Source organism: Garra rufa, chromosome 1, assembly GCF_049309525.1.
Source record: "Garra rufa chromosome 1, GarRuf1.0, whole genome shotgun sequence".
NCBI classification, from domain to species: Eukaryota; Metazoa; Chordata; class Actinopteri; order Cypriniformes; family Cyprinidae; genus Garra; species Garra rufa.
This window is the reverse complement of record NC_133361.1, coordinates 35,231,205-35,253,835: the sequence shown is the minus strand read 5'-3', so window position 1 is coordinate 35,253,835 and position 22,631 is coordinate 35,231,205. Positions and strand designations below refer to the sequence as shown.

The window sequence follows — 22,631 nt, the reverse complement described above, 5'->3', positions numbered from 1 at the left end:
ATATCTGAACTTTCAAATCGACCAGCCCCTCTAAATCTTTGGCCTTTGGTATTGAGTTATGTGTGAAGGTATATTTTAATGTGTCTACCCATTGTTTGAAATGTCTGTGAATGTGGCTCTATTACTTACTCGGCCTGTATTAGCTTTGTCAGCTTGGGTGAGTCTCCCAACTTCCTCCTGGTCTTGCTCCTGTTCTGTGTCAGATATGGCCTCCATGGTTTGTATACTGGCACCTCCCATGTCTCCACTTTATTAAACAAAATTGACAGAAAGGTAAACATGTTGTCTTTAACAGAATTTGCATTATTATCTTCTCAACTTGGTTACTTTTACCTGATGAGTTGCTCTTGGGAGAGGTCGATAGAGAAGTCTGTCATGCTGAGACGAGATACTGATTTTCTGGTACCTAGAACAAAGTAAATCTGTATCTTTTAACTGTGTTGCTGTAGTAACTCATCAGTTATACTCGGCAGTCATTCTTTTAGCTTACCTTTGTGGGTAGCACTTTCCTTGCGTTCGCTAACAGAAAAAGCTTTAACAAAGTCTGCAAAGGCGTTCTTCCTGCTCAAAAGCTCAGCGTAAGAGCCCATCTCCGTGATTTCTCCATCTTCCATCACCAGGATTAGGTCAGCCTGAGGCAGGAAGCTCAGCCCATGGGTCACCAGAATACGGGTCTGTTTCAGCAAGCATTAGAGAGCATTGTCAAGCAAGCTAGTTTACTTAGTTTGTTATTTTAAAGGATTGGTTTACTTCCAGAAAAAAATTTTCCTAATTTCAGAATTTCTTTGAAATCACTATGTCTAAAAGAAAGGTTTTTGAAGAAAACATTCAAGGATTTTTCTCCATATACTGGACTTCATTGGTGGGCAACTGGTTGAAGGTCCAAACTGCTGTTTCAATGCAGCTTCAAAGAGCTCTACACGATCCCAGCTGAGGAATAAGGGTCTTATCTAGTTCTTAATTCTTTACTTTTTAACCACAAACACTTGTCTTGCTCTAGCACTATAATGCACATTTTCTTAAATTTTTCAGATATTGCGTCATCTTGTTGTGCGGTTAGTTTTTCGTCTGTGTACTTCGGTTCAAAAAGTTAGGGTAGGGTATCTCATTTTCTCCACCAACTTCAAAACCGTCCAACATTGTTGTTTTACCTTTTTGTGTAAAGGGCGTTTAACTTTCTTTGCATGTTCACTTTGTAAAAACTGGGTCGGTACTTCCGCCTGCATCACGTTACCTTTCCAAAGTAATTACGTAATGCGTGAGGTTGAGCTAGTGCAAGATAAGCATTTGAGGTTAAAAAGTAAATACATTTTGTTTTATTTATTTATTTATTTTTAAAAATGACCAATCATTTCACTAGATAAGACCCTTATTCCTCAGCTGGGATCGTATAGAGCCCTTTGAAGCTGCATTACAGCTGCAATTTGAACCTTCAACCCACTGGCCACCACTGAAGTCCACTATATGGAGAAAAATCCTGGAATGTTTTCCTCAAAAACCTTCCTTTCTTTTCGAATGAAGATAGAAACATATCAACATTTTGGATGACATAGGGGTGAATAAATTATCAGGACATTTTTACTCTGGAAGTGAACTAATCCTTTAAGCCTGAAAGGTTCCCTTTCAATTCAAGACCTGAAAAATGAAATAAATTGGCTACATCTACAGAAATCTGAATTGGAATGATAGGAAGAGAAATTTGCTGTTTTATTTAATGTGTTTTCAAAATCAATTTTAATTCTCCTTCCTTACAAATTGCACCCTTTTTGCTACTTCAATTTAGAATGTAGCAGGTCACATATTTTATCTTACTTAAATTTTACCTTATTTTTAAGAACTCCATTAGGTCCAATGACTTTTTCAAAGATGTGTTGACCCACATGTGCATCTACAGCTGACAAGGGATCATCCAGCAGGTAGATATCAGCCTTCCTGTAGACGGCACGTGCCAGACTCACTCTCTGTTTCTGACCTCCTGACAAATTCAGCCCCTGTGAACATTGTCAAAATGTAGTGTGAGTTTAGTCATGGCCCTGCTGATACCCTGCATTAAAAAAGTATTAACTACATTAAGTAGTCTATATTTACCTTCTCTCCAATCTCTGTGGCGTCTCTTGCAGGTAGGATCCCCAAGTCCGGAAGAAGAGCACAGGCCTCTAGTACTTTCTGGTACCAGCTGTCTTTCTTCTCACGTCCAAACAAAATGTTGCCTTTGAGAGTGGCGTTCTGGATCCATGCTTGCTGAGGCACGTAAGCCACAGAGCCCTGTAAGAAAGTGTTAGCAAAATTATATGTGGAATATGTGAATGATGCCAATATATTCTTAGTAATTTTTCCAAATGATTCACCGATACTGTGACATGGCCACTTTTCTTTTCCATTTCGCCCAGCATCGCTGACAGAAGAGAGGACTTTCCACTGCCCACATGACCTACCACAGCCACCAGTGAACCCCGCTGCACTTTGACATTGATCCTGCAGAAATTATCCATTGCCAGATTATCATCTTCATATGTTTTGGAATAGTGGACCTACAGAGATCTTTCAGCAGGTATTTTAATTTACGGTAAGTGATACATTTATTTAAAGGCACCTACCTTCTGAGACATGGTGTGTTATCTTTAGACCAGCTGAAAGTACCGTTGTCAATTACAACACCATCAACATCTGACAAAAGAATTAAAATAAAAAGGTGAGCTTCTCCTTGATTACACACTCATAGCATTCCAAACCTCTATGACTTCCTCTACTCTGCAGAATACTTAAAGATTTTTTTAATGCGTTTTACTATGGAAGCCCATTTCCGCCAGTGAATAAAAAATAAAAAAGGTTATTGCGACTTTTTATCTCACAGTTATGACTTTTTTTCCCTCAGAATTGTGATACAAATTCGCAATTCTCACTTTTCTTTCTCAGAACTGTTATAATTCTTGCAACTGCGAGTTATAAAGTAAACTGCTAGAAATAAAGTCAGAATTGCGAGATATAAACTCACAAGTCTGTTTCTCAGAATTATGATATATAAACATGCCACTGTGAGAAAAACTAAATTCTGACATGTTTTCAGAATTGTGAGTTTATATCTCATAATTCTGACTTCATAACTCGCAATTGTGAGTTTATATCATGCAATTCTGACTTAATTTCTCAGAATTGCGAGTTTATATCACACAATTCTGACTTTATTTCTCAGAATTGAGTTTTTCTTGCAATTCTGACTTTATAACTCAGAATTGTGACTTTATAACTCACAATGGCATATTTATATATCATAATTCTGAGAAAAAGTCAGACTTGTGAGTTTATATCTCACAATTATGACTTTATAACTCACAATTGCATGTTTATATATCATAATTCTGAGAAAGAAGTCGGACTTGTGAGATTATATCTCACAGTTCTGACTTTATAATTTGCAATTGTGAGTTTATATCCCAATTATGACTTTATAACTCACAATTGCATGTTTATATATCATAATTCTGAGAAAAAGTCAGACTTGTGAGTTTATATCTCACAATTATGACTTTATAACTCACAATTGCATGTTTATATATCATAATTCTGAGAAAGAAGTCGGACTTGTGAGATTATATCTCACAGTTCTGACTTTATAATTTGCAATTGTGAGTTTATATCCCAATTATGACTTTATAACTCACAATTGCATGTTTATATATCATAATTCTGAGAAAAAGTCAGACTTGTGAGTTTATATCTCACAATTATGACTTTATAACTCACAATTGCATGTTTATATATCATAATTCTGAGAAAGAAGTCGGACTTGTGAGATTATATCTCACAGTTCTGACTTTATAATTTGCAATTGTGAGTTTATATCCCAATTCTGACTTTATAACTCACAATTACATGATAATATTTCACAATTCTGGCTTTATTTCTCAGAATTTAGTTTTTCCCAATTCTGATAATATAACTCACAATTGTGAGTTTATATTTCATAATTCTGAGAAAAAGAGTCAGAATTGTGAGTTTGTATAACATTGTTGAGATGCAAACTCGTAATTGTGAGAAAAAATGTCACAATTATATTTTTTTATTTTATTCAGTGGAAGAAACTGGCTTTCATAGTTTTCAGTGCAGTTGCAATGAATATTAGCTTCAGAAAGGACAGAGTTTCAAAGAAAATCTGGCTTGGAATGACTTGAAGTTGAGAATTTCATTTTTGGGTGAACTATCTCTGTGTATTGTGTATTATAAACTATAAGTGTGTACTGCATTTGAGGCTCATAAAACCATTCCACAAGTTAATGAGGCAACAGGGTATTGATAATCATTTAGGATAATACATTTTGAGAGAAAAGAGAGAGAGAAAGAGAGAAAGTCAGAAGCATTTTCACAAAAGCTTCTCTTTGATCTTTAACATGAAAAAAGTTGCATTTTTAATAAATCAATTTTAAAAAGGGCCTTTAACACACACAAAAATGTGGAAAAGTTATATAAATATAATTACAGCTCCAAAGCTGAAAATCCCCTTTCACTAACCGCTGCATGAAGTCATCATACGCATTTCAACCGTTACCAACACCCACCTCATAGCCACACAATTTCCTTGTAGTGTTTGTTGAATTACAGCTTTTAAATTCAAATAAGCTTCTCTTGCAGAACAACTGGAAAAAATATCCTTCAAGGTGGGCCTTTTTGGCAGATTAGTAACTCGTTATTTTTGTTTTTGGCATGCCTAGTTATGGCTTTTTAAATTAGAATTCCACCATCACACTGATAGGGAAAAATCACAACATGTATAACAATGCTGGTCATCTGTAGCTTATAAAGCTGTTGTATGTCAGAGGAAAGTCTGAAAACAAAGACAAGCTAATGCACTCACCAGGATGGTAGGGAGCTCTCTCCACACTCTCCAGTTTCAGCTCGTCTTGACAGAGAAACTTCCCGAGGCGTTTGAGAGAAACCACAGCCTTAGAAACAAGAAGAAACAAAGATATCTTCCAAAGTTTCTTTGAAAATATGCTAATATAAACAAATAAGTGTTCAAATGTTTGAATGACAGTACTGCTGCTCACCTGCATGGTAGTGCTCATTGCAAAGGGCAGTTGACTGAGTGGAGCTTTGAGAATATTGATGAGAGCCATGGACACAAAGACCTTCTGAGCATCCAGAACATGCTTCTCATCAATCAGCACATACACCCCAAACATGGCAAATGCAATCTGAAGGAAAAGTGGCTTACATGATACAACTATACAGTTGTTAGGATTATATTAATGTCTTAATATAATGATAATAAAGATGAAATGTACCAAAAAAGTGGAGGAGTTGAAGGAGGCGATGGATATGGAGTAAAGGACCTGAGACTTCTTCAAAGCATTCAGCTCTTTTTCCCTATAGCCAAGAACACGTTCTCTGAAGGCATTCTCCCAGGCGTAAAACTTCAGGATCTTTATTCCGCTCAAGATCTCGTTCATAAGCTTAATGCGTCCGTCCATGTACTTCATCTGGACCTCCTGAGAGCAGCAAAATGCGAATTGAGAGTCACGCGAACAAACTTGTTTACGAGACCAGACAGTAGCCAGTATGGGCAAGTTTCAATTCTTTGGATGTTTGGGACGAAGCAATTTCAAATTTACAACAATGCCAAAATCCTGTGGTTTTTACCATGTTCATAACATCAAAGCATCAAAGGACAGACTGTCCACATGCTCGTGTTTTAAATCATTTGAAGCAGTTCCTGGGACCATGACCACAGTCGCCACAGCACGAATATCATCATGGAAATATCAGCAATTTGACTGAATGGAACAATATAGACTATACCTGGAGCTTGCTTCTCATTTTGGCAATGAACCCATTCAAAGGGAAGATGAGAATCACAGTGGCGATGCCAGCCAATGCAGATGGGCCGAGGCGCTGTACAGGGTGAGACATTGAAACGAATGAAGTTTGGATCTGTGCTCTCAGAAACAATGTGCAGAAATTGGGGTTCAGCTTGTCACTCGGGCAGTACCCTAAAAGTCCACGTAAAGGCAATTCTGAGAATTGTTTTTAAATGTATTGCTGAAAACATGTCATGCATATCATGGTTCTTACATTGACCTATGTAGTACTGAATTGTAGAGTTAGATCGTTAAACAGTTTTTCACCATTTTTTTCACCATTTTTGCGCCCTTTTGGGTATTTATTGTTTTCACAGAATTGGGCTACTTTAACACTGTTGCCACAGATTGTCTTTCATGTCCGCAGGTTGAAGTGACCCCAATCTTGATATTTAATAAGTAACTTGATATTTTGCCCCTGGAATATGAATTGAACCTGGAGAACTCTGCCAAAAAACATGTATTTGACCCCCCCGTTTTAATTAGTGGGCAAGGTGCAAACGCAGGTATAGATTTGGATACATATCGCCACAATGTATTTACAAAGACGAAAACGAAGGACGTTTTTGCTATAATATTAGTTTAAGTTCGTTTTGTATACACACAAAACAGTTTAAGTTAGTTTTCGTTTTTTTTTTAAAAACTCTTGTTTTTATTTTTATTTCAGTTAACGAAAATGCTTTTTCAATTCTAGTTTTAGTTTTTTCGTTAGTTTTCGTTAACTATAATAACCTTGGTATGTAGTACTGAATTGTACATTTGTAGTACAAATCCTTTCTGGAGGACGCACTGGAGTCGCTGAGCACGGCCTCTCCCCCAGTGTTGCCCAGTCAGCGGCTACTTTACCACTGTTGCCGCAGGTTGTTTTTCATGTTCGCGGGTTGAAGCATCGCTAATAACCTGATATTTAGCTCCTGGAATGCAAAACGTGTATTTTACCCACCGGAATGCGATTTTTACTGGGCGACCCCCTCCAAAAAGCAATTGGGCTTGTTTTGAGAAGCATTTGGGCGGGTTCTGTTGTGAAAACTTGGCAACAGCCTCAGTTCAAGCAGCCAAAAGCTAAAGCACAAAATAAACATGAAAGTCGTCAATACACACTCTTTTACAAGTTTAAATTCACCAAAGTTAATCTACTATACCTCCCCTTAACACTATAATGACTGGAGCGCATTAACATCAGTGGTTTGCCCACTCAATCGTGAGTTCCTATCATCATTACCGTTAGTTACTACAGCCTACAGTTTGCTAGCTAGCTATGTCTTCATCACGTAAATGCATATTACCTGGTGTATGGCTGTGTAAATCTGTGTGGTAATAAACAAATTTTCAGCTTTTAAATGTCATTTTTTTAAGAAATTCAAACAATAAATACCCTTTTGTGGCTCTTTAATGTGTCTTTAATCATTGTTCGCAGTGTTGCCAAGTCCACGGTTTTCTTGCGGAATTGTGCTACTTTAACAATGTTGCCGTGAGTTGTTTTTCATGTTCACAGGTTGAAGCCACATATGTGATATTTAGCCTCAGAATGTGAATTTTACCAGGGGAACCCTGCCAGAACCCCCCTGAAATAGCTTTTTTACCTGGAGACCATTCTCAAAATGCAATTGAGCTAGTTTTGAGTAGCAATTGGGTGGGCAACAGCCTTAGTTCAAGCAGCATGTGAAAGCATGAAGTTAAAGCATAAAATAAGCATGAATGAACATAACATTTTATTTTAACTGCAGAAAGAGGTCAATACACACCATTTTACACGTTTAAATCCACCAAAATTAATCTGCTCTATTGCCTGTTTTGTTTGTCAGACAAAATGGTGGATTTGGCATTATGATTGTTGAGAGATGCGGCAGTTTTTCTGCAAGTAAGCATTGTTTCAGTGCCCTAGCTGCTTATTTTTGCAAGAATTTTTACAACTTAGTTTATATACTTAGCAGTTTTTTACAGTTCAAATTTGGCTGAGTAGTTAATAACACATTTCTCAGAACACATATTTAATATTGCTTTACATGGACTTTAAAGGGACATCTTTGTACCTTTTTACCTCTAAAACACTCAGTTAGTACTTGCTAAAGTACAAAGTTGCCCCAGTGACGAGCTGTTGTATCCCTAAAGGTACGATTTTTGTGCATTTGTTCTGACAGTATAACAATGCAATATTTTTTAGAGGTAGAATAATCAAGAACATAAATTCTGTCCTTATTTCTAGAAGCATCTCACCTGCCAGAGGAAGAAAAGACACAAGGCGATTTCAATCGGGGCCACCCACACTGCATTGAAGTACACCACGAAATCCATGAGTTTCTGGGTGTCAGCCGAAACCAAGTTCACTATCTCTCCAACTGTACACGTTCTTCGGGCAGCGCTGTTGATGACCAGAGACTGTGGAGACCAGAGTGAATGTAAGAACCATGATATGCATCTTTGCATTTGCTAGCAAACAGTTCAAAGACCTACCTTCCTGTACACTAGTCCCATAACTGCAGTCTTAACCCTCATGCCTACTGTGAAGCAGGAATACATGTACTGATGGTTGAACAGGGACTGCAGACAAGACAACAGGAACATCAAGAAGGCAAAGAGGTAACCCTTCCACAAGGGGGCGTCTTCATCCCTCACAAAGCCAAGCAGTAGACTGAAGAACAAGAAATGCACATTGTCATTTAGCTAGACCCAAACAATGGCACACCATTTTTGCAAAAACACTATTTTGTTCGTCTGACTTAGAATACAGCAAGCATATACTGAGACCCAACCATGTTTTGTAAAAACACTATTTTGTTTGTCTGACTTAGAGTACAGCAAACATAAACCAAACCTAAAGAAACTGTATTGTAAATATATTTAATGACTATGAATATGACATTCCTGGACTTAATACAATTGAGCCTAGACAATATTATCTCCCATGCATCAAAGTTTCTCAGAGTGCAGGATTGCTGTAAAGGGGTGTTGTGATTGTAGTGAGGCAGCAGTTCCTGTGGTTCTGGAGCAGTGAACCCACCACAGTGCTCTTGGCTTGTTATATGCCAGACGGGGTGGCTTAATTTGATGATCCAAATCCAGTTTCTTTGCCTATTCAGAGGTATAGCTCAGCCACAAAGAATACAAAGCTGCAGCAAGCAGACTCTCCTAAGTGTCGTGGACTCGTGGTGCATGGGACATAATTAACAGTGTGTGGTTGCACCACAGCAGGATGTGTTGTTATTCCTGTCTGTGATGGGAGTTCACACTCAATACTGAAAAAGGGCAACAAGTTCACTTTACATTGTGTGCTAAAGGTCTTGCTCTACATTGAAATACTGGCATGTGTTTTCTTATAGCATCGAAAACTGCCGCATAGATATTTGCCAGATGCAAAAATGTTTTAGTCTTAACTTAGTAAATGCTTCTGAAAGTAGCACTCTTTTTGCTTTTACAAATGTAATATTTTGTGCTTTTACACCTACATAGTTAATTACATAGGTAATGATTTTTTAAATTATTATTATTATTATTACTTTTATTCAGCAAGGATGCGTTAAGTGGATCATGCTACATACAGTTTCATTGTACATGTGATGACAACGTTTATGCATCTCTCACCTTAACACTTGTGGTATGGAGAACATGAAAGCATCTTGAATGACCAGACAGAGAGTTCCAGTCAGAAAGTAAGGGCCAAAGTTTTTGGCTAGTGTCCGGAGCAGACAGAAGCCTGAGCTTTGTTCTTTATGGAGTTTTCTCAGCAGCTGCGTCTGCTCGCTCAGTTTATAACCGAGAGCTTGTGCTCCATTCAGAGCGCATTCTTGCCTGTGTTTGAAGGAGAAAACACATTTTTTTCAAACTTTAGTACAAACAAAGTAAAAAAACTAAAAACAAAATAATAAGTAGTTATGAACAAATTATGCATGTCATGTATTTTACTGAGTAAATCTCATACGTGTGCACAATAGTCACTGAAATCATCAACTCAGGATGGAAGACATGCAGTTTTGGAAACAGTAGGTGTCTTACTGTTGCATTTTGGCCCATTGCTTGGCCCACTCTTTCTCTAGATCACAGATTATTTTTTCAGATGTGTCCTCTTCTCGTAGAGACCAGAGGTCTTCAGCTTTTAAAGGTGAGCGGTAACCCTTTACCACCAATCTGTGAAGCACAAATATATGTTTCTTAGTATCTCATTGGTTTTGGTCATTGGTTCTGCAGACCTTTACAACAAGTCAATGAAATTGAGAGACAAAAATATGACTCTACCTGCCATACCACCAGAACAGTAATTTTGAAAGAAAAGAAGCATCCTCAACTGGACATGGATTCTAGAGGAAAAACCAATATGCTCAGGTATTATTTTTTGAATGTGTTCTAAATATTAATCTACTTATAAAGAAAAAAATCCATCATAACATGGATGACACTGTACCTTTACATATACAGGTTTAAGAGTCGCTGGGCGCTGATCAGCGAAACAGCTGAGGATGAGCTGAGCCAACTGGAGAGCGAAGAATGTGAAAAATGCCACAAATCTCATCGCATCTGCAGGGAAACCCTGTAACACACATGACTGGTTATTAGTAAAGCAGTGTGGAGCACTTCACATGAATATAGTACATTCATTTTAAAGCAAGTGAAAGCACAAATGTTTGTTTATAGTTTTTTGCAATGTTTTATTGGTATAATGTTAGATAAATTAGTATTTAACATAAAATTACCTTAGCATGAAAAGTAGCAAATTAATTATGTGTCCCTTCTCTTTAAACTGCCTATCGCACCACAGAATAATATTAACACAATATTTGGTAAGGAACTTTGAGTCTTGATAATTTGGCAATTATCTGCCATTCTTCTTCTCACCTCTTCACCTCTTAAACTCTGTCAGCTTGGATGGGGGCTGTCAGACATTTTTAGATTTTTCCAGAAATATTTGATAGGGTTCAAGGCCAGGGTCTGGCTGGGCCACTCAAGGACATTTACAGGGTTGTCTATAAGCCACTCGTGCTGTGTTCTTAGGGTCATTGTCCTGTTGGAAGGTGAACCTTCTGCTCAATATCTCAATATTTTGAACAGCCTCAGCCTCAAACAGCCCCACAGCATGAGGCTGCTGCCTCCATACTTTACTTTTTGGATGGTACTGTGCAGGTGATGAGCAGTGCCTGGTTTCCTCATGATGCTTGGAATTGAGGTTCATCAGACCACAGAATCTTGTTTCTCACAATCTGAGAGTGCTTTGTTACAAATTCCAAGTGTGTAGTCATTGAGGAGAGGATTGAATTTGGCCACACCACCATAAAGATTGGTGGAGTGTTGCAGTGATATTTGTCCTTCTTTAAGTTTCTCCCATCTGCATATATGATCATGGAGGTTAACTAAAGTGACCATTAGCTCCTTGGTCACCCATCTAACCAAGTCTCTTCTCCATTGAATGCTCAGTTTGGTCAAGAGGCCAGCTGTAGGAAGAGGCCTAGTTGTTCCAAACTTCTTCCATTATGGATAATGGAGGCTACATGCTTCTGTGAACCTTCAATGCAGTATTTTTCTGAACTCTTCCTCAGATGTGTGTTTTGATGCAATCCTGTTTCTGAGCTCTACAGGCAGTTCTTTTGACCTCAGGGCTTGGTTTTTGCTCTGATATGCATGTTCAGCTGTTAGACCTTTTATTTAGATGTGTGCCTTTCCAAATCATATACATTCAATTGAATTTGCAACAGGTTAACTCCATTCGAAGTGTAGTAACATCTGCAAGCGATATAAATGCTCCTGAGCTAAATTTCAAGTGTCCCAGAAAAGTGTATGAATACTTATGCAAGGTAAAAATTTAATGAAAAATAGTTATTTAAAGCAGTTTAACACAAGGCTGCAACATAAAATGTGAAGAAAATTAAGGCGTTTGCATGCTTTTGCAAGGCACTGCATATGCCCACCTCCTGTTGAAAACCCCTGACCTAAGCTGTAATAAACAACAAACAATTGTTTTTGTGGGACAAGCGGAACTACGCGACAAATGAATTATTAAATAATTTTTCATGTTTTGATTCTCTGCCTCTGTGGAGACAACCAACTAGGCACATAAGTGATGTAGACACATTTGCCAGGGATTTCCCAAGGAGTCATAACCACATAAGCTGCATGCTTCCTGTGGGATCAAATACATATTTTCTCTTCCGTCTGCCCTAGCACCCGGACTGATCCGAGATCAGCCGCCCACTTTGTCTCACCGCAGTGTGCGGAGGCGGTACTGGTGGCTGATGTGGGGAGTGTTCGTTTGGGGATGTTGCCTGCTGTTCCCCTCCCTTCCTTTCAAAGACCTCAGCTTATTATAATGACCTAAATGTTCCATCAAACCAGGATTAATGACACAACAAACCTATTTATGAACACTTCTGAATCATTGTAAAATACAGACCACAGACACACATTTATGCCAAAGGACCCAAACTCTTCTTTCACAGCTTCTAAGAGTATAAAGGTTTTTGGTAATAGTATTCAATAAGCATTCAATCGCAACAACTAAACTTAAGTAACTTGCAGATGATCTATGAGGCAGTGCATCTGCTCTTCAATCAACCAGACAGAAGCTATTTGACCAATGTGAAGTATTTTAAATAATATTAAATTATAATTGTGACCCTGGACCACAAAACCAGTCTTAAGTAGCATGGGTATATTTGTAGCAATAGCCAAAAATAAATTGTATGGGTCTTTGGCATAGATTTTTCTTTTATGCCAAAAATCATTAGGATATTAAATAAAGACCATGTTCCAAGAAGATATTTTGTAAATTTCCTACCATAAATATATTAAAAACTAGTTTTGATTAGTAATATGCATTGCTAAGAACTACGCTTGGACAACTTTAAATGATTTTTTTTCAATATTTAGATTTTTTTTTTTTGCACCCTCTGATTCCAGATTTTTAAATAGTTGTATCTCAGCCAAATATTGTCATATACAGCTTTCAGATAATGTATAAATTTCACCCTTATGACTGGTTTTGTGGTCCAGGGTCACAAATATTTAATTCTATGTATCCTATTTAAATTCTAAAAGAATTCTACTTATGCTTCTGTTTGTATTATTGTTTTCCTGCATTCTTAGTTGTTGTGTTTGACCTATTTGTGTAGAGTTCGATACAAGGTTCAAAATTTGTTAGAGAGAAAATATGCTGAGGTCGGGGTTTTGGGTTCAAAACAGCTGTCCTGCCAGAGGCCTCGAGCTGCTATTGAAAGTTTTACAGGGGCCACTGAGGGCATCCATTCCTATGGGCTTTTCACAGAAACTGTGTCAAACGGCCACGATACGAGAGAATGTGGCTGCGCAGGCCTCTTTAAGAATATGTAAACACAAGCTTCATTTACTCAAATGGTCACAGTCCACACTCTGGACTCCACAATACACATTGTGCGCTTAAATCGTTCAGAGAAACTCAAATCGGTCAGGGAACATATCCTCCCACAGTGTGGTATGAGAGGACCAAGCGCTAGTTGTTTTGCTGTTGCAGTTGGACCTGATGCCCATTGGCAGAGGGCTCATTTAGGTCACAACAGATCCCACCAGTTGTACGAGGCTTCATTATAGTTTTTTTTAGATTTCCTTACTGTATTTTTACTTCCTTACTGTACTTAAGTAGCCTACTTTTTAGCTCAAGTATATGTTTTCAAATTTCATTATTGTCATGTTGGAAAGCTTTCACATTTACCTCAAAATACTCCAAAGAACATCTTATGTTGCTTAATGTTTACATCGGAGGCGAGGGGCGCAGCGCTACAAAATACTAGAACCTATAATCATCTGTCTACTAGGGATGGGTGATATCACTTATTTTGTTTTCGATACTATACCGATACTTTTAAGGCCAGTATCATCGATATCGATATCGATACCGATACGATACTTCTAAACTTAACTTTTAAATTATTACATTTATTAAATTAATAAGAGTAAAATATGTAATTATACCCTTATAAACTTTATATTTGAAATGCATTTTAACATTTAATATGCCTTAATTGCAACTAATTAACTTTTATTTTTTACACATGGTTAAAATATGTTTACTGTAGTGGTAACTACAAAACCTATAATTGAAAATACTTAGTTTCATAAGGGGCTGCTAGTGACAGGCTGTTGCACACATAAAATACAACATTTTTATTCTGACGGTGTATAATTTATATTAACATTACTACAAAACATGATCAATGAACTTTAAGTGTTAATTTAAAGAAATGTAATTGCACAAATTACGTAGGCTACAATTTCAGTTTGTTTATTGTGAAATAGCTCAAACATGTTTTTATTTTCTGTCCTCTGATAAGCATTGTTCTGGGCTGCCGTTCCCAAAAGCATCAATGCTTTCTTATGATACTTTTGGGAAACCCAGCCCTGTTTGAATGCACTGTCTGAAGTGAGTGAATGCTCTCTGTGATTGATTGGTTCTGTCTTGCAACGTTTGCGTGCGTTCAGATAAGTAGGAAAATAGTTATATCGTGCACAGTTATTCCCTAACATAGGTTATACGTCCAACTCAGTGTACATTGCACGCCTTGCTTTTTGTTAAATAAACAAAATCACTGGTAAATAAAACACACCTTAGTATCGATATTTTTAATTTGAGTATCGATACTTTCGATACTCGCATCAGTATCAATATATCGATACTTTAGGATCGATATGTCCATCCCTACTGTCTACATTGTATACAGCGTGGCGTGGCGCGATGCGACAGACAAATCCTCGACATTAAACTGATTCCGTGCGATTTATGATGTACTGACACAAAGTTCAAAACGGTCTATTGTCTCATCCAATGTAGACAGCAGCTGTTGCGGCGCGGTGCGACGCGACAACTGTCGCATCTGGTGTAGACACTACGTTGAACTCCACTACATTTAGCAAAAAAATTTCGTTTTGAATTGGAAAAAGTCCAAAGCCGCCATGAGACACAACATGTCCGACTCGTAAACAATTATCGTTCGGAGCGAATGAATCTTTTGAACCGATTATTTTCAAAGAATATTGAACCAGTATTTATTTCAGTGAATGATTCAAGAATCAGTTGAATCGGTTCACAAATTACAACGAATGATTCACAAAAGTGTCGTGACTAAAATGAACGAAAAACCAGGATATGACCCCAGATTTTCGAGTTGGACTGATACCTTGAAAAGTAAGTTTCTAATGCTGAATTTAAGTCTTAAATATGAAATGTGACACATGAGATATTTGTGTCACATATTGTTTGTGAACTAAATGTGCTGTAAAAGGGTGATTGTATGAAATGCTTGAATGGCTATTTAAGTTAATAATAGCGCAAATCAGTGCTTAAACCTTATTGCAAAGCCCAGCCACATATTTGTGTTAATTGAATGTTTTCACATGGCGCGCCATCAATCGGCCATATTGGCGAATGTGAACAATGCCACTGAACCTAACAAAACTGGCATATTTTGCTGAAAAAATGGTCAGTTATTAGGACTAGGAAAAACATTTGGAGTACTATAGACTGCCAAAAGTAATAACAAATCAAGGAGAAGAGTGCAAACAACTGTCTGAGGAACAAAAGGCGTTTGTGGTTACACCAAAAAAAGTTTTTTTTTTTTTTTTTTTTTTTAAATGGTGATATTTTTGTTCACTTGCAAACTATTTTAAAGTGAATTGCCTATGGGTTGAGCCTATTTTTGTTGCCACACTCTCATCACTATTCATCAGGTCTGGTAGCCACAAAATATAAATATATAACAAAATATGCGCATAGCCTTAAAGATTATACATTCCACGCTCAATATGCGCACAAATGTGAGTTACATGTATATTTCCCTCTCCAGTGCCAAGACATTGATTGTTGCGTCTGTGACAAGTAGTAAAATAATTATGGAGTGGGCGCATCACAGCAGGCGAGAGACGGACAGACTGAGGGAGACAGTATGGGGACCCGCAGACGTATGCGGCTTCTCCTATCTGTCTGGAAAAGCACCAGCGTTGATTGTGACTGGTCTCAGCAAAGCATCAGCTCCAGACAAAGAGGGCATTGAGGGAAGTGGAAAGGGCCGCCCAGACGTCAGCGCTGAGAAGAGCACCATCTGTAAGCACTCTGTTTACGCACCGCTGTGTTTTATACTGACTCTGCTGTGTCTCTCAGACACAACACAGATAAATTTAGAGAGTGTGATTGAGTAACATTCATTAGAAAAAAACATTTGAGGGCCCTTGTTACGCATGGCGTGACGGGAGTATAACAGAGCATAGGCATTTTGTAGTGCCAGAGATTCAAAGTTTAGGGCAACAAGTCAAATTCACTTATTTAGTCACTTATTAGTCTCAAAGCACCATTAATAACTGTTATAATAGAAACCCTTTACAAATAAAGGTATAAAGGTCCAAAAGTATGTGACTGCAAGTATAAATGTTTCTATTTTGTAGTAATTACAAATACAGTTGAGGTCAAAAGTTTACATACACTTTGCAGAATCTGCAAAATGTTAATTATTTTTACCAAAATAAGAGGGTTCGTACAAAATGCATGTTTTTTTATTTAATACTGACCTGAATAAGATATTCCACATAAAAGACATTTACATATAGTCCACAAAAGAAAATAATAGTTGAATTTATAAAAATTACCCTGTTCAAAAGTTTACATACGCTTGATTCTTAATACCGTGTTGTTACCTAAATGATCCACAGCTGTTTTTTGTTGTTGTTGTTGTTGTTTTGTGTTTAGTGGTAGTTGTTTATAAGTCCCATGTTTGAAAAGTTAAACTGCCCACTCTTCTTCAGAAAAATCCTTCAGGTCTCACAAATTCTTTGGTTTTTTAGCTTTTTTGTGTATTTAAACCCTTTCCAACAATCTCAATGATTTTGAGATCTATCTTTTCACACTGAGGACAACTGAGGGACTCATGCAACTATTACAAAAGGTTCAAACGCTCACCGATGCTTCTGTAGGAAACACAATGCATTTAGAGCCAGGGGTGTAAACTTTTGAATGGAATGAGGATGTGTAGATTTTTTTTATTTAGCCTAAATATCTTTTTTTTTTTCATTTAGCACTGCCCCTTAGAAGCTATAGAAGATACTGACATGTTTCCCAGAAGACAAATAAATTAAATTTACCCCGATCTTCAAATGCAAAATGTTTACATCCTCAGCTCTTAATGCATAGTTTTTCCTTCTGAAGCATCAGTGAGCCATTGAATCTTCTGTAATAGTTGCATATGAGTCCCTCAGTTGTCCTCAGTCTGAAAATATGGATCTCAGAATCATTCAGTCATTGTTAGAAAGGGTTCAAATACACAAAAATGCTGAAAAACCAAAGAATTTGTCAGTACTATGCATTTTGTATGATCCCTCCTATTTTGGTAAAATAATTATCATTTTGCATTCTTATGAAACTTTTGACCTCATCTGTATATTAGGAGCAGCACTTAAGCTAGATGTGTTATTATTTATTTATTTATTTATTTAAAATGCTAAAACTTTCTGGGGTTTTTAAAATAGATTATGTTTTAAATTAGATTTAAAATGTAAGATTTTTAATGTACTCTAACATTTTGAACCTTGCTGTATATTGAACTTTGCATAAAAAAAAAAACAACAGCATTTTTTAAATATACAATAGTTTGATATACTGGGGAATACACAAACCTCGTCTATGATGGCTTGTATGTTGGCTCTGAGAGGCACCAGTGAGCAGATCACTGCCAGCGTCCAAAACAGGAAGAGAAAGATGGAGGAACGCAAGCCCCTTAACCTTTCCAAGTGGATCACCAACACTGCCAGTATCTGAAGGCAGAGCGTATTTCGGTCAGTATGCTAGTTGTGGTCATTATAGAGAAATCCAAAACACACTAGAAGAACAGGACAGAATACCATTAAGCAGCTTAAACATGTTGATAGAAAAATCTCTCAAGCAGAATGTATTGATTCTAAACTAGTCTACTGTAAATGTTTAGTCTGTGTCAGGACTTTATCTTGCTGGGCAGATCTGAAAAAAAAAAGTCATTTACTACAACCACTGTTGACTCTGCTGTCTGCTGTGACCAGAGGTAAAAGAGGCTTATTTATCCTGATCCCTTCAGGAAACTTCTGCCAGACGTCTAGCCACAAAGAGATTTGTTCATTCAAGCTTAAATATAACAGATCATAAATCTTAACTATCCTCTAAAAGACTCCCATTGAAAAAAAGAGGCATAATTCAAAACGTAACTTGTATTTCTGAACCAACTTGTTGTTACGGTCTTAACAGCAATTAATAGGAATGTTACTTTGTACTTTTACGCAGTTTATATGTAATTGCGAATATAATTAAATATGATTTTTATTGTGGAGATTGAGGAGAATAGTAACAGTAAGATTTACCATAGTAAGGCTGCGAATTATAGGGCTCAGGAGAAAGACTATGTGATGCTCTATGTCTCTCCTCCTTTCCACCAGCAGATAGACCATCTCCAGGAAACCAAAGGAAGCCAGACAGATGCCCAAACCCTACAACACGTACACAGAGACATGTAAGAATTAACTGCAACACTAAGGTGTCATTCCCCCCAAAATGTTTTACTTACACTACTGTTCAAAAGACTGGAGTTGTACAATTATTCATGTTTTTTAAAGAAGTGTCTTCTGCGCACTAAGCCTGCATTTATTTGATCCAAAGTACAGCAAAAACAGTAACAGAGTTAGTTTTACTATTTAAAATAACTGTTTTCTACTTTTTTTTACTGTGATTTCAAAGCTGAATTTTCAGCATCCTTACTTCAGTCTTTTGTGTCACATGATCCTTCAGAAATCATTCTATTATTCGGATTTGCTGCTCAAAAACAGTTTTTATTATTATTATTATTATGTTGAAAAGTTTCTTTGATGACTAGAAAGTTCAGGAGAATCTTTCATAACATTATGAATGTTTTATTATCACTTTTGATCAATTTAAAGCGTCCTTGCTAAAGAAAAGTAATTTGTATTCTGCTAAAAATGATACTGACTCCAAGCTCTTGAACAGTATAGTGTATAATGTTACAAAAGCTTTTTATTTCAGATAAATGAAATCCTGAAAAAAAAATTACTAAACTGTTTTAAATATTGATAATAATAATAATACTGAAAAATGTTTCTTGAACAGCAAATCAGCATATTAGAATGATTCTGACTGGAGTAATGATGCTGAAAATTGAGCTTTGATCACAGGAGTTAATTACATTTTAAACATGTTAAAATAAAAAACAGTACTTTTAAGCAGTAAAAATATTTGAAAATTGTACTATATTTGCTGTACTTTGGATCAAATAAATGCAGGCTTGATGAGCAGAAGATAATTATTTAAAAAACATTACAAATCTTACTGTTCAAAATCTTTTGACTGGTAGTGTTTTTAAATTGTAATTTATTCCTGTGATGCAAAGCTGAATTTTCAGCATCACTCCAATCTTCAGTTTCACATGATCTTTCAGAAATCATTCTAATATGCTGATTTGATGCTCAAGAAACACTGATTTAATGAAAAGTTCACATGGTACCATGTACATGAAATTACCTAAGTTTTTTAGCTGATTGATTCAAGCCTAAGCTATAGAGGTGGTAACTAGAATTCAGTCAAGTCTTGATATGACCAATATGACTCACCGTCTTGGCACAGCAGAGGCTGGATAAAGATATGCGTCCATTGTCGTAGAATCTGAGGTACAAGCAGTAGAAAGGGGCACAAACCCAGAGATAGAAGCAGGGGAACCACACCAGTACTGTATGCTGGAAGCACTGGGTCAGGTCTGGGTGTGTTGTGTACCATGTGACGTTCCAGTCCTGAAAACACAATGTTACACCGTTAGTCCTCTCTAACTCATTACCTTGTTACATTAGGAGTGATTATATAATTATTAATAACTACTTAGGCAACAACTTTTTAGATTGTATTCACTCTTTGCACTCTAAAAAAAGGTAATTTATCAGATTCCTTGATGTCCATTGATTTTTCACAGTATTTGATCAGTCCAAATGGCTCTGTGTGTTTGCAACAGACAAATTGTGTGAAGTAGCACAAAGGTGAAAGGTAAAACTCCTGTGATAAATCTTCGCTGTTTTTCTGTGCTTTGGAACATCACTTTGTTTGCCAAGTGGGTTTATGATGGGTATAGCTAGATATGTTTTGGGTGCTATTACAAGTCATGACAGGAAAAAAAACTCTTTGCCTCCACAAGTGTACACTGAACCTTACTTGAGCCAGTGACATGACATATTATATATATATTATATCTATATTGCCCTATTTAATGCCACATTCTGATTGTAGAAAATTCACAATTTCTACAAACGTAACATGCAAAGACACTTAATCACTTTCAACATTTCACTATATTCCACTGAGAAGCATCAGCAGCAGCATTTGTATTGATGCTGAGTAACAACTTGTGTGCATTGGTTCTGCTGAGTGATAGTCTGAGTGTGTATATATATTTAAAGCAAAGGAAAGCAAAGCTGTGGTCTGTGACAAAAATGCTGTTCTGTGCATTTCGATTGCATCAAAGTTGCCATCATTGCCAAGACTTCTCTCTCAAGCTGAATTTCACAGGCTCGTTCTATTCAGACATCAGTAATTCACACTGTATCTCTTCAGTTATTTCTGGCCTTTTTATGGTGGAAAGCAGGCTGATGTCCAAACGCAGCTGTAGAACTGTTCCGTTTTTTTTTCCTTTAAACTTTCTCTGGACTGATGAGAACTTGTTTGGCTGTGTTTTATACTGTGGTTATTTCGGCAATGGCACAGCTCTGATAAATACTGCATGCTGGTTAGAAGGAGTCCTGTGGTATGGCAATATATAAGAAGTGTACCCTTGGCAAGCCATAATGTAAACCCCATATGCACCATGAGAAGGGCGAAGAGAGCCAAACACATCTTTGTGTAAGCTTGTTTGCTCATGTACATACAGCAGTACAGCCATTGCCTGAGGTTTTTCTTACTGAAAAATAATTATATTTACTCAACCATATGTCATCCCAAACCTATTTCTTACATGAAATGCAAAAGAAGATTTTCACTGATTGAATTTTGACTTTTTGTTTTGACCCTTTGCAGGGAGTTTGATTGACAGGGAGTTTGATATGACCAATCATAACACCAAATCTGCTATTTTTGTATGTTTTTGGCAGTCTATAGTACTCCAGATGTTTTTCCCGGTCTGACCATTTGACAATTGACCATTTTCAGCAGCAATAATCAGCAAAACTTATGAGTTTCATTCGGTTCAGTGGCATTGTTTACGTTTAGTGCTGCCAATATGGCCGATTACTGACGCGTTGTGAAAACGTTCTATAGTCTTTCCATCCAGTAACTGTTACTTTGCAACTGCACTGCTTGAAGATTTCAGTAATTATTGACTTTTTTGGTCTTTATCTCACATAAACTTATGAATTCAGGAATATGCAATATATAGCGGAAAATCACACAGACCATTTTTCTGATATTTTCATTGCTTTTTCATTTATTTACTTAATCATTCATTAATTTATTCATTCAATCATTCATTAATTCTTAATTCATTAATTTACAGCCAAATTTTCCTTTTGTGTTCCTTTTGTGAGTCAATTATGTAAAAATTTTATTTTAACTGATCTATTTGCATCTTCTAGCATTTTACCTATATTTAGACCAATATCAAAAACACTGCAAGTGCAATCCTGACACATACTACAGGTTCAGGATGAGACACTTGGTTCGTTACGTTGTTGTTTTGGTCAGGATATGTCCTCATCTATGAGGGGGTGTACTGAGTGCGGTCTGGGCCCAGGAAGGGAAAGAGATTCTCATTCACGTGGCAGAGCACAGTCACAGTTTTCCACAGGGAGTTCAATAGAGCATAAAGACACCAGCTTTTACCCGTCCTGCATCCTCTAAGACTATGTTTGCACTGGTCTAAACCCAATGGCAACCACAGTCTCAGGAAGTGATTCAGAGTGGTGTGTGTACCCTTCCTGCAAGTGTAGGAGTTCAAACTGCCGGTCAGCACAAATAATGTTTAAAAACAGTTTAAAAATGACACCGCTGGTGTTTGGATTTATTTAGATGACATTTATAAGGATGGCTTGCAATTCACAAATCTCTGGTCACTTCTTTTGGAAATGGCCAGTGAGAATCTAATAACAATCTCTCATGCTAGCCATAACAGGTCTAACTTAAGGTTCAAAAAGTTCAGCCAGATTGCTGCTGCCAGACATGCTTCAATAGACATGAGCTTATGACTATGACTTCATCTCATTCCACATTTTTTTTTAGTTATTTTTTTTTATTGGGTTACACACTATTAGTTAAAAATACATTTTAACAACAGTAAAATACAATTTAAAATGATTAAAATAGATTGTTTTCGCAGAAATTAAAATTATGTCATTGATTCCTCACCCTCTTGTTGTTCCAAACACGTAAGACCTTAAATTTAAGGTTGAACCACTGATGCCACATGGACTATTTTAATAATGTCCTTACTACCTTTCTGGACCTTGAACATAGTAGTTGTGTTGCTATCTATGCAGGGTTTAGAAAGCTCTCAAATTTCGTCAAAAATATCTTAACTTGTGTTCTGAAGATAAACGAAGGTTCAGGTTTGGAATGACATGAGGGTGAGTAAGTAATGACAGAATTTTCATTTTTGCATGAAATATCCCATTAAATAAGCAATTGGAACTAATGAAACACCGTAGTCTATTAAACTGAAGTCCCTTTGAAGAAAAGTTGGTTCACTCACTTCTATTGGACAGCTGTAGCAGTGATGCGATGATTGTGCCAATCGATTAACTCATTTATTTAAAAGGCTG

At 36.9% G+C, this 22,631-nt stretch overlaps 1 protein-coding gene across 1 annotated transcript in view; it reads right to left on the bottom strand.

Moving 5' to 3' along the window:
• LOC141334124 (multidrug resistance-associated protein 1-like) overlaps positions 1–22,631 on the bottom strand; it is a 30,870-nt gene that overhangs the window by 5,565 nt on the left and 2,674 nt on the right. Inside the window, exons 2-21 of the mRNA XM_073839265.1 lie at positions 19,449–19,625; positions 18,189–18,314; positions 17,475–17,612; positions 10,255–10,380; positions 10,089–10,150; positions 9,849–9,980; positions 9,438–9,644; positions 8,310–8,487; positions 8,073–8,234; positions 5,797–5,889; positions 5,283–5,486; positions 5,046–5,192; positions 4,853–4,940; positions 2,598–2,667; positions 2,349–2,475; positions 2,089–2,265; positions 1,824–1,991; positions 491–674; positions 334–406; positions 130–247 (exon numbers count right to left, since the gene is read on the bottom strand). Of these exons, the coding sequence (XP_073695366.1) occupies positions 130–247; positions 334–406; positions 491–674; positions 1,824–1,991; positions 2,089–2,265; positions 2,349–2,475; positions 2,598–2,667; positions 4,853–4,940; positions 5,046–5,192; positions 5,283–5,486; positions 5,797–5,889; positions 8,073–8,234; positions 8,310–8,487; positions 9,438–9,644; positions 9,849–9,980; positions 10,089–10,150; positions 10,255–10,380; positions 17,475–17,612; positions 18,189–18,314; positions 19,449–19,625 (2,757 nt within the window). The remainder of the gene's footprint in view (positions 1–129; positions 248–333; positions 407–490; positions 675–1,823; positions 1,992–2,088; positions 2,266–2,348; positions 2,476–2,597; positions 2,668–4,852; positions 4,941–5,045; positions 5,193–5,282; positions 5,487–5,796; positions 5,890–8,072; positions 8,235–8,309; positions 8,488–9,437; positions 9,645–9,848; positions 9,981–10,088; positions 10,151–10,254; positions 10,381–17,474; positions 17,613–18,188; positions 18,315–19,448; positions 19,626–22,631) is intronic.